Source organism: Phodopus roborovskii, unplaced genomic scaffold (genome assembly GCF_943737965.1).
Source record: "Phodopus roborovskii unplaced genomic scaffold, PHOROB, whole genome shotgun sequence".
NCBI lineage: Eukaryota > Metazoa > Chordata > Mammalia > Rodentia > Cricetidae > Phodopus > Phodopus roborovskii.
In genome coordinates, this window is record NW_026126618.1 from 2,790,168 (window position 1) to 2,807,802 (window position 17,635).

Sequence of the window (17,635 nt, forward strand, 5' to 3'; positions counted from 1 at the left end):
AAGCATTACACTGTGGTTTTAAAATGTGAGCCTCTAACCAAACCACAGAAATCTTGAGTGTGCTTGAGGCTGCATTTTCAACTCATCCACCTATTTTCTAGCGGTCTTTCTCTTTCAAACCAAACTGGTAATAGGGGACAGTAGAATTAGTCTTGTGTGTGAAAAGCAGGTGACTTTAGGAGTTTTTTTTTTTTTTTTTAAGCAATCCTATTTTGGTCCTTAACTATCATCCTAAGAATTAGATTAATTTGGGTGACCTTTTACAAATATGGATCAATAAACTCACTAGCTTTAAAAACTGGACAGGATGCCCAGGTGTTAGTGGGGCCTTTCATCCCAGCACTCGGAAGGCAGAGGCAGGTGGATCTCTGTGAATTCAAGGCCAGCCTGGTCTACAGAGCTAGTTCCAGGACAGGCTCCAAAGCAATACAGAGAAACCCTATCTCAACCCCCCCCCCAAAAAATAAAACTGGACAGGAGACAAAAATTTGCAATGGCAAAATTGGCTTGTCAAAATAAAACCACAAATCGAGTGTTTATCCATATTTAATATACCACTTTTTGAAAACATAAAAGACTATTTTCTAATACAGGACCTACTTGAGTGAGGGAACAATTTAGGATAATACCAGTGGTTAGTTTCCATTTTTCCTGGGGGATATCTTAATTCTTGAAACTATTTTATGACTAAATCTTTTTTCAATACTAGTTTTTTTGTTATGGTTGGGTTTCTCTGTGTAGCTTTGGAGCCTATCCTGGAACTCGCTCTGTAGACCCAGGCTAGCCTTGAATTCAACTGCCTCTGCTGGGATTAAAGACATGCACCACCACCACCCAGCCTCAATAGCAGTTTTAAAATAACAAATTCATAGACATCATGAGTGGATGGGTTTATTTAGCATTAAGTTTGAAACTCTTGCTTTAAGCAAGGGTACTACAGTAATTATATCAGGAACAGACAATTTTCTACACTGTCAAATATATAAAAGTTCCTTTGCACTTTCTTCAACACTGATCAACAAGCAGATTCAGTCCATGCTACTTTGATGTACTAGCTACTCAGCTAGCCCAAGCTTCTTCTTCAGAGATGCTGGCATCTCAGGTGGAGGAGGACGGGGAAGCCTGAAGTAGACCTTCACCGAGTCATAGATGAACCACTGTAGTGCAGTCAAAGTGCCAATCATGATGATTCGGGCAAAGAGGCCCTTCCACACACCTGGTTCAGAGAGGGACATCAATACATCAATGGAAGAGCACACCTACCCAGTGTGCTCTTTCTCTATGGGGAATGTCTGTCTTACCTCTGAAGCCGAGTCTCTGCAGGACCTGAGAAGCAGTGCTACCCTTCTCTTTATTCAGTACAGAGACCACAGAATCAGCAGGGTGAGAAACAATTGCACAGAAGACTCCAGCTGAAGGGGGAAGGGGAGAGAGAGAAAATAAAGATAAATTCACAGTGATAAGTCCTGTTCAGGCCTCCCAAGTGCTAGGACAACAGGTGTGTCCACATTGGCTTCTCTAGTTTTACTATATAAATCTTTAATTTTAGATTTATTGATTTTATATGTATAAGTGTTTTCCATGTATGTATGCCATATACATGCCTGATATACCTACAAATGGGTTGCCCTCAGAGTTCAGGAAAAGGGCATTCATTATAGTCTCTGGAAATGGACTTATAGATAGATGGCTACAAGACAGACAGATGCATTTTCTGTTTTGTTTTGGTTTTTCAAGACAGGGTTTCTCTGTATTGCTTTGGAGCCTGTCCTGGAACTAGCTCTGTAGACCAGGCTGGCCTGGAACTCAGAGATCCGCCTGCCTCTGTCTTCTGAGTGCTGGGATTAAAGGCATGGGCCACCAACACCCAGCAACACAGATGCCTTTTCAAGCATAATAGTGGCATGCCATAATAGTAACAGGAACCATAAAACTTTTAGGAAGCAATTAGAAAGTGTTTATGAATGCAGCAGAACATAAAAACAGGAAGATAAAACTGCATTTTAACCTTTGCAACTTTTTCTTCACAAAGGGACCGATAATTTCATGAACAAGTGTGTTCTAAATAATTTATATCAGCCACCTTTAATCCCAGCACTTGGGAGGCAGAAGCAGGTGGATCTGTGAGTTCAAAACCATCCTGGTCTACATAGTGAGTTCCAGGACAGCCAGGGTTATACAGCCAGACCCCACCTATAAATAAGTAATAAGTATGTAAGTAAGTCATACCTATGTAACCTGCCACAAAAGTCACAACCAGCTGCTCTGCCTTCGTACATTCGCTTCGGGGCTTAGGAACCACAAATTTGTACAACGCTTCAACCGTACGTTCAAAGCAGGCGAACTTCATCATGGTATATGGGATCTGTCTCATCCACAGAGGAGCAACACCCTTGTAGAACCTAGGAAATTAGGACACTAAGTTCCATAGGCGCCTTAAGTTAAGGTAGCAGATTTCCATCCGCTACAGAAGTGTCCGCACACCAGTCGAGTCCTGACGGTAACATATGACAGCATAATGCAAGTCATTTCCATCAGAACCTAAGACTAACATGCAGGTATATTAATCTCACATGCCAATGACTCAAGCACCTTTGACTATACAACCAACAAAGTTGCTGGATGTTTCTTGGACTGGAACTACAAGAAACAGTAAGTTTACAAGTAGAACTCAATTCAAGATTCATCCACAAAGGTGGATCTAAGGAAGCATGTTGGTGTATGTAACATGCAAATTACCTGTCGGCATATTAGAAGTGTTCTAACAAGCCCAACCCACCCAAGTCAATAGACGCTTAAACAAGTTATCACCTCACTTTCGGACTGACAAACAGCTTAAGCTCTCCCCAGTGGCCACTTTCAGGGATGCTCACTTACGCATTTAAGCCTTCTTCTTTATACATTTTGGGAACAGCTTCCCTCAGTGTGTTGGCATAGCCAGGCTGGGTTTGAATCCTAACTTTAGCAGCTTCCATAGGAGCCAGGGCAATGTCAGCGAAGAACTCAGCACTGGCAGAAGCAGCTAAATATAGTGATGTGCGCCACAGGTAGGTGTTTTCCTAAAAGTCAAATACAGAGCAGATGTGATCTGCTGTTGCACTGTATTTCAATGTCCTCTTCTATGAAAACACAACTTCAGATATTCAAAAACACTCCTCTTCCCTTCTGTGGTTTATGGCAAACTTCAGCATTCTATCCGAGTTTAGCCTTATTTGTTATATGAGACAGGTTGGCTTAAATATACCTGCTTCCTCATCCTGAATGACAGGGTAACAGATAAACGCTACCACTGCCTGACTTGTCTGAACTATACTTTCCTTTTTCTTTTTTGAGACAGGGTTTCTCTGGATAGTTCTGGCTGGCCTGGAACTCACTCCTCTGCCTCCCAAGTATTGGAATTACAGGTGTGTGCCACCAATGCCCGGCTGTCTAAGCTACATTTATTTACTTATTACATAGTTCATGAGTAACACACAGTATCAGAATGAATTTATGCTGTCTCAGCCCCATGAACTTAATATTTAACCATACTACAATGTACATGACATGTGTGACACATATACACTACATAAAAGGAACCCCAGATTCTTCCCTTACACTAACACACACACACACACACACAAACACCAACCATACTTACTTAGAAATTCAACATAGTACATAAAATTTTATGAAACACACTTTGTTTTTCATCTATCTCTATGACTGGAGAGAGGCTGCTCACTATTTCTGGGGTCATTTCTTCAGCTATAAACCATAAGTCAAACAAAAAACATAAGATCCTTTTTGGTCCCAAACACTTGCAAAGTGAAATCCCATACCTCACCAAGCATGTTGCTGTATAAGGCTTTGAAGACTTCATAAAAGCCAAATTTGCAGAGCCCTTGCATGGAATAGCCAATAAAAGTTGGGGCCCATCCTTTAGCCAAACCACGAACACCATCTTCTTTCAGTGTAATGGAGAATCCATTAAATATGCCCTTGTACTTCTGAGGGTCCACCTTTAAAAAGAGAAAGGTTAATAAAATGCAAAGAGCTATGTAGCCAAGTACTGTTTTCTATTTCCAAGTTCTTTACAATGAATTTTATGATAACTAAAATTTAAAAATATCTAACACTTCACAAACACAAAAAAGGTATATACCAGCTCTTAGCTTAATATAAGCTAAACACCTGACTTCTAAAAATCTGTCTGTGTGTTATATTTATGTGTGTATGCTTCTGTGTGCATATATGTGGAGGCCAGAGTGGATGCTGGGAACACCTCTCTACCTTGGGATCTTCACCACTGTGCCTGTATCTCAGGCTAGCTTGCTAGCAAACTCCAAGGACTCTCCTGTATCCTTCCTGGTGTTAAGATTATAGACATGCCCAAATTTTTACACAGGTACTTGGGGATAGCCCCCAAGTTCTTCACACTAACATGAAAAATACTCAACCAAGTAAGCCATTTTCCCAGCCAACCTGGAATAACCTGAGTAGTTAAATAGGGTCTCTATCCCCAGCTAGCTTCAAACTCATAGTGATCCTTCTACCTCTGCCTCCCAAGTGCTGGATTATAAGCATGAGGCACCACCACGTCACAGGCTCTACATCATGGTCTAGCTTATACTTAGCTCTTGGATAGGCAAAACTAAATAAAATTCCAACAACAAAAAATAAAAGCATTCTTAATTCTCACTACTCTTTTCTTTCTTGAGACAGGGTCTCTTCTCACTAGACAGCCCAGGCTGGCATCAATTTCAAAGAGATTTACCTGCCTCTGCCAGGATTAAAGACATGTACCAACACACCTAACGCACTAACTTTTAAACTTAAAGCTATTGCCTAAATATGTAAGTAGAGTATACTATACTGTGAACCTTTGTGAACATTAGGTAATCAAACTACAATTTTTAGAGGTACAACAGCATCTAAGAATCCCTCTTACTTCAGAAATTATTTTCACTCCTAAAGACATGCATGTTTCAGAGAAACTATACTTCATATCTATTCACTTAATAACCAAAAGGATAAAGGGAGCTCATCTCACTATTTCTGCCAGTACTAGAAGTGTTGGTACACATCACCTTCCTCTCTCTCTCTCTCTCCTAAAAAAATCACCTTCCTCCCTCTCCTAATACATCACCTTCCTCTCTCTCCTAATACATCACCTTCCTCTCTCTCCCTCCTAATACTTCACCTTCCTTTCTCTTTTAGGTAAGGAGACTGTTTGGGATAAATAAATTTTTAATGTTTGATTACTTCTAATAGTTACAAGATACTCAAATAATAAAAATATAGAAGAGGCAATGCCCACAAAATTTTCCTATAAAGGTAATAAGAGCTTCTTTGAGAAATCAACATATGCTTTGCCTTGAACTATCAATACTTAGGGACAGGAAGTTACTTCACATAACATTGATTACCCATTTTGATATATAAAATACTTATGCAATGACTATTTGGGGTGTTGAAAAAGACCTCTGGCGAGAACAAAATACCAGAGTTAAGATGCACTTAGAGTAAGAGAAAAAACAATTAACAGTCTCCCCTCATGTGGGAGAGGCACATTCAAAGAAAACCAGAGACCGCTCAGGGCGGAGTCTGTATTGCTCAGAGTCTGTATTGCTCTCCCAGCAGAGTTCAGTTCCCAGCACCCATGATGTGCAACTCACAACCACTGCTAACCCAGCTCCAGGAGACGCGATACTCTCTTCTCAACTCCCCAGGCATCCCAATACTTTAAAAAACAAAAGTAAAAGCAACTAGGGTTCTTTTTCTTGACATCTCACAGCTGTGATGCCTTCTCTCATTTAAGAAGCTCTTTAAACAGCTGGGAACTAGGGCTGGTGGGGTGGTTCAACAGTTAGTTAGGGATCTGGGTTGATTCTCAGCACGCATATGGCAGCTCACAACCACCTCTAACTCAGGTTCCAGGGACCCCATGCCCTCTTCTGGCCCTCTTCGGGCACATAGCGTAAAAATAAATCTTTTCAAAAAACAGACAAAAGTCTGGAACTGTAGCTCCTAGCACCCAGACTTAAGACCTAGGTTCCAATACGTAACAACGGAGAATAAAGCCATCTGTTTGAGAGGAAGGGAGCTGGGTGCATGAGACAGGGTGCTGGAACCAAAGGGGAGAGGGAAGTGACACATTTTAGTTTAGCAATTTTCAATTAGTAAAATAAAACAAAAACACAGAAACACCCAGGCGCCCCGGCCTGACTACCTGGAATGATGGAGTTCCACGTGATATGGACAGAGAACCAGCTCCCAAAGGTTGTCTATTCACCTCCATACACACCCACCCCCATATAAAAGTTATTATAATCAACAATAGAGAAAACCACTCATGCCAATACACACCTGCATGCGGCATTTTACTAAATCCAGGGGGACAACAGCAGTGTGTGTCAGCCCACAGCTCAAGACCCCACCAAAGCCACACAGTGCATAGTACTTCATGGAGCCAAATTCACAACTGTACTCTGTAATAAGACAAAGCACACCATGCATTTTAGTAAGAATTCCTACTAGTGCTCATCAACTTACCTCCTGGGCAGTTAGGGTTCCACACAGCTACATCTTGTTAGTGGCAGTCTACTCTTACAACTTAGCAACCATGTTTCAACCATGTTTTAGTCCAGCATGCAACACAAACCTGCATTCTGCATTTAACCAGATCTAGAGGAACCAGTGCTGTATGTGTTGTGCCACAGCTAATTATTCCTCCAACTCCACAGAGGATAAAGAATCTGCCAGATCCATATTCACAGCTATACTGCTCTGTTTGATTGAAGAAAAAAAATCAATTATTTCTTCAGCCATCGGGAAATCCAGGGGAATAGAAGAAAATGCTACTTCTTTTTGAAATAGTACCATAACTACTATGCAGCTTTAGCCACCAGTTAGTTAGAAAGATGAATTCTTGTATACGGTAAACTTTAAGAAAGTCACTGTCAAATCAGACCACTTAAAATTATTAGGATGTTTATCTGTGAGGTAAACTGCCTCTTAATTTGACTATTACCTAAAACTTCCTGCGCTGGTAACTTCAACCAGCCTCAATCGCTAAGAGGAACAAGAAACAAAGAATTCAAAAAACCCGGCACTTAACATGTACAATGCCTGCTAACTTTAACGTTCACTCCAGCTGGCCAACTACTCACTTAGGAACCCCACCATTAAATAAACCCCATATGCCAAACTCCTGCAGTCAGAAACATTATAAACATACAAATCCTCGCTTTAGCTTTATAAATCAGAGGAAAACGACAGGAGTTAAGTCGGAGAAGTGGAAGCTCAGGAAAGACTGGGGGGGGAGGGGCTTCTGTTTTAAGGGCAGTGTGGGCAACTTTTTTTGACACCCACAATTCAGTTTTCAGGTTTCCCTGTACACACTGGGATGTAAAACGCACAATTAAGGTAAACCAACCACCTCGATTCCCAGAATAGAACCTCCAAGGGACGCCCACCTCTAACAATCTGCACCCAAAGCCAGAGGCCTCTCCCATCACCTCATACACGGTCAAACATCACCTCACACCAGCGAGCAAAACACTTGGAAAATATGACCACAAAGGAGTCTCTTTCCAGAAAGGGGGGCGAGGATTGAGAGGAAAATCAAATCAAAGTTACGGCGCTGCCACTGCGGCTGGCCAGTGGTCCGAGCGGAGGCTTCACCCCCAAGCGGGCTCACGGGGGTGATAACGAAGTTGGTCCCCGCCTCTGCCTCTGCTCCCTTGGGGACACAGAGGTCACTGAGTGGCGCTGGGCCTGGGCCCTTCCACGCCCTTGAGGGAGGAGGGCCAAGGATCGGACGGCGGCCTAGGGCGTCAGCGCTGACATCCCGGGGCCAGCGGCAGAGACCGGGGGGTCCTTGCCCGACTTCCGCGCCCTGCCCAGGCCCGGGCGGCAGAGCGAGCGCCCGGGGGTCCGGGGGGCCAGCAGCACGGACAAGCGATCGCGCCGGGCAGGGTGCGACCTCACCTTCCACGGCGGCGGCGGCCAGGTGGCGGGAACGGCGGGGCGGGCCCGGGGGGCCGCGGGGACCCGAGGGGCCATCGTGCACCAGCTGCAGGTGCGGCGCGCTGAAGGGGTTCGCCCGGGCCAGGTGCGCCACGGACGAGAACATGCTCCTGCGGGGGGAGAGGAGGGAGGTCAGGCACCCGCCCGCGGCCGGGCAATGTCGCCGGGGCCCCGCGGCACGCGCCCGCTCCGCGCCCTTGAGGAGGTCAGCGCTTCCTCCCCGGGGACGCCGGCCGCGCCCAGCGCCGAGGCGGCCCCCGGGGACCGAGCGAGCGAGCCTCCGCGCCCCGCACCCTCCGCGGCCAGGCCCGGCCGCACGCACTTGCCTAAGATGGCGAACACCCAACCGCTCGCTCGGCAAGGCCGCGGCTCACAGAGGCCGAATGTCCTCCCCGCCCTAAGATCTGTGCCCTTCGCGCGGCGTCAGCCTGACGCACGCGCAGCGTCACTGCGCCGCGCGCCGCTCATTAGCGGAGAGGAGCGCGGAGGCCGGGCGTCATCGCGTCCTCCTAGCAACCTCAGTCCCGCCCCCCGCCCACCCCCAGCGCTTCCGGCTCTGCCAGGGCGCGGGAGGATTCGTACTGCGCAGGCGCACATCCCTGGCCATGCTTTCTTTTTTTTTTTTTTTTAATGAGTTATCTTGGCCTTGGCCTGGCAGGTGATCTACCCACTTTGTCCCTTCACCTTCAGGTATTTCTCCTTGGCGCCAGGAATTTTAACATGTCCCTAAGTGACTGCTGGCATAAACTTTTTGAAGCAGGATTTCGTAAGCGATGTATTATTTTAAGTATTGAAGCTAGGGCATCACTACAAGATCTTACCGTGTCTCAATTCCTGCCAACATTGCACTTTTTGTTTAAAAAAAAAAAAATTCCACGGACTTCAGACACAGGCCTGTCTAAATTTTCCACCAGGTTCTGTGGGGAAAGAATGTGCAGGAAGAACTCAGGCAATACACAAAACAGCTTCTGCCTCATAGTAATGTCCATGTCTCATGGAAATAATCAGTAGATGCTTCATTCCTGGAGGCTCGGGGATGGGCTGAAATGAAAAGAAACTGACAGAAGATCATCATTAACAAGGAGGGGCCTAGTTCCATGGGACAGAGTTTAGTAGGGAGTAAACCTGTTAGGATTCTTGCTTTTAACATTTTCCTGGGAAATTCCCCTCATCTTTCCTAAGCCTTTTCATTTAACCTACGTCACCAACAGAGCTGGCTCGTGAGCTGACCTCTGTAGTTACACTACCTCTGTTTAAGGCTCTACTGAGTCCTTTTAAAGTTCTTCATATTTACAAATAAGGGGCCCCACATTTTTCTTTCATTTTGTACAAGGTCCTTCAAATAATGTAGTTGGTCTTAGAGGGAAGAAATGCTTATGAGACATCAACAAGCTGTCTGCCGATTTACAAAACTGGGCTGGAGACATAGCCCAGTGATTCAAGAGGCCGCAAATTCCATCCCCAGGACAGAAGAAAAGAAGGCAAGCGTCCAGCTAACTCAGAGAAAGGTGCCAGCAGCCAAACCTAACACCTGGGACTGGATCTCTCGGTCTCTCAGACTCTCAAAAGGTGCCCTCTGATTTCTACACGTGGAGAAATTCAAAATATGTGCAAAAATTTTACCTAGGCAAGAGAGCAAAACTCACATTTCTTGAAATTTTATTTATTGTTGTTACTGTATGTTTGTGGGTGTGCATGTATGTACACAGAAAGGCTAGAGGACAACTTCAGGAGATTTTTTTTTCCCTCTACCATGTGGATCTTGATTGCCAGTCTTGGTGACAAATACCTTTATTTAAAGTCCCCTAAACTCTTCCATTTAACAAGCTGCCACCTAAATATTATAAGTGGGTGTATATTAAGGTAAAGTTGACCCCTATAAGTAAGGCCCAGTGCCATGTACAAAAATTGCAAGAATGAGGAAGATATAGTTAATTAGACACAGATGAAATGTTCATTTACTTATTAGCAAGGTTGCAAGGAATATTGAAAGAACTTATTTTCCCAAGATTAATGGATTGCTTGTCAACCAGGTTCTACCATGAAAAAGGTGTGTGATGTCGAGACAGCGACAGGACTAAAGCTTGACACACAGGTGGGACGTGGGGCATCCAGGAAGTGTGTGGTGAGAGCTGGTGTTCCAGGAAGATGGAGTTAATCAACAGACAAGCAGCTTTTATTGGCCAAAGAAAGGTCACAGTGTCACCGCTGTCTTCTAGCAACTTTGGCCATCTCCTGCCCCATTCCACGCCTTCCTGATCGGCAAAAGACTCAGGAGTAGAGAGGGTAAGGAAGGAAAGATAAGGTGAAAAGTATCCAGTTACCAGCTTGCCTTGGGCCCCCTCTTACCAAGCTTGTCTACAAGGTTTGATCTCATATAGACAGGAATTTTTGAAGGTCTGTAAATGGACTTTTATTTTTAAAATGTTTATAAAGTTTATTCCATTCTTGCCTCTACTCCCTTCTCCCAACACCAGATAATGTTGTTGTAGTTTGATAAAGCTGGTGCCCTTCACCTCATTGCTATATAGGCACCTGGCCCGGCAGTTGGTGGATGACATCCACAGCTAGCTGACAGAGCTGTGTGCTTATCTGTCCTGCCAACAAGGTGCCCTTCGTATGCTAAATGCTGCCGTGTGTGTTTCCTTTCTGTTTCCCCAACAGTATCCAGATTTTTCCTATAGTCAACCCCAACTCAGAACCATGTAGGTAAAGGAATTCTGGGAAGTATAGCTGCTCCTTTACAAAACAGTAAAGAAGTCACATGGCTGGTGAAATACCTCCGCTGGTAAAGGCCCTTACCATGCAAGTCTGAAGACTTGAGTTCAATTCCCACAATGCACATAAAGATGGAAGGAGCATGCCTTTAATCCCAGCACTCGGGAGGCAGAAGCAGGCAGATCTCTGTGAGTTCAAGGCCAGGCTGGTCTACAGAGCGAGTTTCAGGACAGGCTCCAAAGCTACAGAGAGGACCCTGTCTTAAAAACAAAACAAAACAAAAAGGTGGAAGGAGAAAATAAGTCTTTGGAGTTGTCCTGTGACCTCTACATACTTTCACATAAACACATCACACACACACTTAAACACACACACACACACACACACACACACGTCACCGAAGGGAGCGTAGGGAGGTAATCAAGGTCATGGAGGACTATGACATTCAGCTGGAGAGTTAATTAGCTCTGGGGAAAGACGATGATAAAACATGACCCAGCTGTACCAGGTCAAAGTACAGAGTCTCGAAAGTCTTTATAGTAGGAAGAAGAAGAAAAACATTCACCACCTGCAAACCAGGGCCCAAAGAACCTGCTACCTTATTAACTTTGCTATAAACCACGTGTCACACAGTGCAACCAACAGGGACATGGTAGGAGTGGTCATCCCTGCATCTTTGGTGTTTTGTTGTTTGTTTGCTTTTTGTTTTGAAACAAGGTTTTACTATGTAGCCTTGGGTGTCCTGGAACTGACTATGTAGACCAGGCTGGCCTCAGTAGAGATCACTTGCCTCTGCCTCCAGGATGCTGGGACTTATGGCAATCACCACCATACCTGGTTATCCGTGCATCTTTTCAGTCCCTGATGTGGGCAGATGAGATCGTTCTGTGGTTAAAAGCACTTGCTGCTCTTGCAGAGGGCCCCGGTTCAGTACCCAGGGTCCACATGGGCCCTAACAGCCGCCTGTAACTTCAGTTCCTGGGATCTAGTGCCCTCTTCTGGCCTCTGTGAATACCAGACATGCATGAAGTATACTTCTCTACATATGTGCAAGGCAGTCACACATAAAAATATAAACAGATCTTTTTAAAAAATGAAGTCCTTAGCCAGGTGTGGTGGTGGGCACCTTTAATCCCAGCACTCAGGAAGCAGAGGCAGGAGGATCTCCAGGTTCAAGGTCAGCCTGGTCTATACGTGTGAGTTCCAGGACAGCCAAGGCTGCACAGAGAAACTTAGTCTCAAAAACAAACAAACAAACAGGTAAATAATAAAGGCCTTGATCGTGGCATTAATCCCCAGCGCTTTGGTCTAATTTCCAGTGCTTTCATGTGTTAAGAGTCCTCATCCTACAGACCAGAGGCCCAGTATGGGGACTCTGCCAGTGCTGAGTTCATACATTCCAAATGTGCATCATAAGGTTTCTAGGGTGAGGATCTGCGAGATGGATTTCATCCACATCCACAGGCTACGGATTTCTAGACTCCCGAAATCTCCTTTCAGGCTGATGCCCTACATGGCATTTTGGATCTCTAGGAATTGATGTCAGTTCTGAGATAGCATCCAATAATATGTTTGGAGGAGATTTTTTTTTTTTAATTCTTCATTGAATAGACAGATTAGTAAGATACAAAAGATGGAGACGTGAGCTGGGGGGTGAGGTGGGTTACAACAGCAGCACACACCTTTAATCTTAGCACTCAGGAGCCAAAGGCCAGCCTGGTCTGCAGAGCTAGTCCAGGACAGCCAAGGCTCTACAAAGAAACCCTGTCTCCAAAAGCAAACAAAACAAAACAACGACCGAGATGGAGACCTGTGGTGCTTTGAATGGGAATGGGACACACAGGCTCATATTTGTCAATGCTTGGCCACTAAGGAATGGCGCTGCTCAAGAGAGATTAGAGATACGGCCTTGTGGGGGAAGTGTGTCACTGGGGGTGAACTTTGGGGTTTCAGAAACGCAGACCGGGCCCAGGTCTGTCTCTCTCCCTGCGGATGTACCAGATAACAATCAGCTGCCTGCCATGCTGGCAATGGTCTAGCCCTGAAAGCGTAAGCCAGCCCCAGCGAAATGTTTTCCTTTGTAAGAGCTGCCACGGCCCTGGTGACTCTTCACAGCAGTAGAACAGTGACCCTTGAGGTGAGGATGTGGGAGAAGTTGTCGTCTACTCTGTCTACCCTGAGGGATGGTCTTCCCTGCCCAGCAGTTTATTCCAGTCACACTGAGAACCCAGAATTGACCATTAAAAAAGAAGTTTTATTATACATTTCTTTTTTTTTTGACTGTACAGCAGGGTCTTCCTCTGCCAGAACAGCCGGGCAGGGAGAGACAGACAAGATAAGCATATGACGGGAAGCTGGAGCCCTTCCCCACCAGGGCCCCCTGTAAGAGAAAGAACATGGAGGGCAGGCTTGCAAGTGAACATAGAAAGGAACAACTTCTTGATCGTGTAAGCGAGGTGTAAAGGGGGAAGAAGGCTGTACAAGCTGCTCCAAGACAGACACAGCCACAGATTTGGTAGGGCACAGAAAAACTTAGGGAAAATCCTCTGACTTTCATGACTGCCCCCATCCTCTCTCTCACTCACAAATGTGTGCACTTATGAGTAATTACACACACGCGCACGCGCACACGCACACGCGTGCACACACTCGCACGCACGCACACACACTACTTTAAAATTGTATGAGTGCTTTGTCTACACGTATGTCTGTGTACCACATTCATGTTTGGTGCCTTGAGACCAGAAGAAGGCTCCAGACCCCACGGTACTGGAATTACAGGCAGCTCTGATCGCTCACGTGGGTGTTGGGAATCCAACTTGGGTCCTCTGTGAGAACAGCCAATGCTCTTGGTCTCAAAGCCACTCTCCAGCTACAATCACATTTTTTTTAATTTGCAAAAAGAAAGGAAAATGTTAAATAATGAACACACATAAGGCATTCAAGTTCTGCTAGGAATAGAAATAGTTCTGTCCATCTATAGGCACAGGGGACAGGGTAGGTCCATATCTATTTTTTGCTTGTGATCTGGGCCACTATGAAGGGAAAAGTATTCTGCTTTTGTCACAATTCAAACCCCATGACACTTAAGATACATTTTTTTTTCTGTAGGCATAAAGGGGTCTGCCCAATGCATTACATTGCAGCCAGCTGTACATTTGCAATATAACAGAACCTCCAGAGAAATCCATTCACTTGGCCATTGTATCTCTGTACCTGGGAGGCAGTCAGTTGGGATGGACCGGCTTCAGAGAATCTAGATATTCCTTAGAGAACAGCAGCTTTATGATGATTGAACTGACAGGCTTTATTTTTCCGAGAGAAACCCAATATTACTGACAGTTGCACAATTACATTTAACCTACACAACACTAGAAATTAACCTAACATTTCCCTAATCTGTGCTGCTTTGAAACATTGGGAAAAAAAAAAAAAAACTCCAGCATTTTCCCTTTTGATTTCAAGGATTTCAAATTTTAAAAATATTTAAATTATTACTCTTTTAAATTACAAAATGGGGGAACATAACGGCCAAAGTAGACTAGTTATTGAATTTATTTCAACAGGGTGATTTGTGCATCTGGATAATTAGTTTTTCTATGTCAGAACAATCACATTGGATATGGGAATTAAACGGATGAAGTTTTATTAAAGTCATTACTTAAATAATTTCAGCCAAAGTTTAGGGTAAATTTTCTATTTTTAGTTATTTGTTTGTTTTTGAGACAGGATCTCATTATGTAGTCCTGGATAGCCTTGAATTTACAGAGATTCTCATGCTTCTGCCTCCCAAGTACTGGAATTAAAGATGTACACCATCATGCCTGGCCTTAAACTTTCTATTTTTAAGAAAATATGATTAGTTGGACCTGATGGTATGTACCTGTAATCCTCGATACTTGAGAGGCTGAAGCAGGGGGATTGCAAGTTTGAGGACAGCCTAGGCAATCAGTGAGACCACATCCCAAAATAAAATAAAGGACATGGGGATGCATTTTAGTGGTAGCCTGTCTGCATAGCAAGAGAAGGGCCCTGGGTTTGATCCCCACTACTACAAATAAAACAAAATGTAAAAATAAGCGGGGGGGGGGGCATAAGAGGGAGAGGGAACTGGGATTGATAGGTGAAATAAGATTGCTTCTAACTCCAGTTTTTGTCAAGTTGACAAAAACTAGTCACCTACTTGTGTAGCCATGGAGTCCAAGAGCTCTTACACCAGGACTAATTTGGTTAATGACTTTCTATGTGTTTGTTTTGAGGCAGGGTTACTTTGTGGTCCCTCTGGCTGTCCTGGAACTCACAGAGATCCTCTTCTTGCCTGTGCCTCCCGACTCTTGGGATTAAAGGTGTGCACCACTGCCTGGCTTGTTACTGACCTTTGAACAAAGCCATCTCTTGCAGATTGTATATAGCCTGTACTGTCTTTATGTACTAGTGTTTTCATAACTCTATTACAACTTGAGTTCCCTTCTGAGCAAATGACTAAGCCTCAGCCTTAACTATTGAGAAATTTTAGGGGCTGGAGTGATGGGCTTGTCTCAAACAAAAAAGTAAACAAATAAGCAAAAAAAAAAAAAAAAAAAAAAAAAAAAAAAAATTCTGTGGCCACACCACGGAAAACATGGTGTAGTGCTCACATCCTCAATCCCAGCACTTTGGAGATGGAGGTGACATCACCGATGTTCTCTTCCGGCCTGTGTGGGCTCCTGCACTGTCCACAACGCCCCCCACACAAGCACACATACACATAGTTTTTAAAAATAAAAGAAAGTACATTCTACAAGGAAGGGCTGGACTTGCTCATCTGAGGGTTCTCGGCACATGTATAGGAAGTGTTCTATAACCACCGTCCCAATGATTACCAAGCACACCGTAGCGATACGTGAGCTATCATTCCACTCCAAGTTCAAAGGTCTCCACAGCACAGTCCAGCCTCAGGGTTCTTTTATTGTAGCCACTTATCACATCACTGACTCAGCTTAAAATAGACTTCTCGGCGTAGCAGGTCGCTTTACCGAGACTGGATTAGAACCAGGCTAAAAAGTTACTCTTCCGTGTCCCTTTTATATTTAATTTTTTAAAACGTATTTAATTTTATTGACTGTGGACGCATGCACGCGCACACACATACCACACCACACGTGCGCACACACACACATTGCAGAGGTCAGAGGAAAACTTACAGGAGGAGCAGGCTCTCTCCTTCCACAGTGTGGCCCTCGGGCTTGGTGGGAGGTGTTTTACCACCGAACCATTTCACAAGTCCCAGTGTCCGCTTTTCAAGGTACTTTCTAGATGTCCTAAGTAGCTAGAAAGTGATGCTAGTAGCTGACTGCTTTACATGATAGTCTGAGGTTCCTCTCTCGCCCATGGTGAAGTCCCACAAACCCAGCATCTTCCCTTGGGCTGGTAGCTGCTGTCTGTCTGTCTGTCTTTGGTTACTGTCAGTGTGTGTGGCCTCCGACTTTTTTTTTTTTTTTTCAGGCTGGTCTTGAACTCACAGAGATCCTCCTGCCTCTGTCTCCCAAGTGCTAGGTTTGAGGTGTTAAAGCCAAAGAAGGTCATAGGCCGTGGCAGGAAGAGCAGCTTCAACCACTGAGCCATCTCTCCAGCTCTGAGAGACCCTGTCTTAAACAAGCCGGGTGCTGCTACGCACCTTTAATCCCGGCACTCAGAAGGCAGAGGCAGGTGGATATCTTCCATTATCCCTGGGACTGACTGACTTACAGCGACACCCTTTCACAGCCACATGTAAATGTGTGGGGCTTTTTTCTTTTGATTTTTTGAGAGAGTTTTTGCTACACAGACCTAGAACTTGCTATGGAGATCAGACCTGCTTTTCCTCCTGGGTGCTATGATTAAAGGCACATGTATCAACATATCTAGCTTCGTTCCATGCTACTTCCTACTCTTCACACTGTTCTGTCAGGTCTTTGCTTCACTCCCAAGTAACTCTTGGGAAAATCTCAGCTTGGATCCTATTAATCTGGCTCTCCTAAAAACTTTTGTTGAATTCCAAGGCTTTTCATCCTTGTGATCCCTTTTTGTACTAAAAGGTCACTCACAAGGGTATTTTACTCACAAGACCACAACAAAATCATGGCCGTCCGTGTGCCAAGCACTGGTTAGCGTTGGAGTGAAGATAGGACATTCTATCCCCCACCCGAAACTTAATACGGAGTCCTTCACACCTGCACCTCCGCCAGACCACCAATGTGGAGAGCTACAATTCAACATCATTACCACATTTCTAAAAATACTCTTGGTGGCACACACCTTTGATCCCAGCACTGGGGAGGCAGAGGCAGGTCCATCTGAGCTCCAGGACAGCCCGGTCTACAGAGTTAGTTCTAAGACAGCCAGAGCTACCTAGAAAGCCTGTCTCAAAAAAGAAAAAAGCCAGGGTTCTCTCTTCTCTCTGATAGCTTTCTGTTGGGGATGTTATTTTGGGGGTGGGAAGCAGGTTGTCAAAGAAACCTTCCTGTCTCAACTGTCATTACCAGTGCGAAAGTAGCTTCCTTGTCCTGTACACACACACGGTCTCTGGCAACAGCATGGGCCACAGACATAGACATGGCCTTGGGCCTCAGCAAGGTCTGGTGGCAGGGCACCATGGACATCCTGTGGGTAGCCTTTTTATTTCCAGCATTTTAAGCATTCTTTTTTTTTTTTTTTAAAACACTTAATTCACTTTATTTTCCTTGTATAAAACACCTTATGTGGTGGCAAGAGCTGGAGCCTGGGTCCTCTGAACAGAGACTCTGATATGGGCTTTCACGAGATGGTCAGTGAATTCCTGATAAGACTTGGTGAACACAGTCTCTTTCCAGAGGTCAGGGGTCAGGTAGCTGTAGGTCTTAGAGATGGCATCAAAGGTGGCCTTGGCAAAGTTGCCCAGGTTGGCAGT

At 44.8% G+C, this 17,635-nt stretch overlaps 1 protein-coding gene and 1 non-coding gene across 3 annotated transcripts; both read right to left on the minus strand.

Annotated features, from left to right (window-relative positions):
• Positions 1–875: 875 nt before the first annotated feature.
• On the minus strand, positions 876–8,143 carry Slc25a3 (solute carrier family 25 member 3). 2 transcript variants are annotated; one of them, XM_051206262.1, is made up of 7 exons: positions 7,972–8,143; positions 6,644–6,768; positions 3,822–4,001; positions 2,878–3,059; positions 2,230–2,402; positions 1,302–1,412; positions 876–1,216 (listed from the first exon to the last, which is right to left on the minus strand). In XM_051206262.1, exons 1-7 carry the CDS (start codon positions 8,114–8,116, stop codon positions 1,056–1,058), a joined length of 1,077 nt encoding a protein of 358 aa, XP_051062219.1. In that variant the 5' UTR covers positions 8,117–8,143; the 3' UTR covers positions 876–1,055. The 2 variants fall into 2 exon arrangements, with proteins under 2 accessions (XP_051062219.1, XP_051062220.1); XM_051206263.1 differs by lacking the exon at positions 6,644–6,768 and adding an exon at positions 6,349–6,470 and having other exon boundaries at positions 7,972–8,142.
• LOC127237944 (small nucleolar RNA SNORA53) lies at positions 2,472–2,716 on the minus strand. Its single transcript, XR_007835888.1, has one exon. It is a non-coding gene; the product is annotated as a small nucleolar RNA SNORA53 (small nucleolar RNA).
• Positions 8,144–17,635: the final 9,492 nt, after the last annotated feature.

What these genes read in the sequence shown, in the direction of transcription:
- Slc25a3 (XM_051206262.1), bottom strand. Translation starts at nt 8,116, where the DNA reads ATGTTCTCGTCCGTGGCGCACCTGGCCCGGGCGAACCCCTTCAGCGCG. An exon ending in ACAGCAACATGCTTGGTGAG is followed by an intron (nt 3,060 to 3,821) that starts GTATGGGATTTC and finishes TTTGACTTTTAG; the next exon opens with GAAAACACCTACCTGTGGCG. An exon ending in GCAGAGACTCGGCTTCAGAG is followed by an intron (nt 1,217 to 1,301) that starts GTAAGACAGACA and finishes TCTCTGAACCAG; the next exon opens with GTGTGTGGAAGGGCCTCTTT.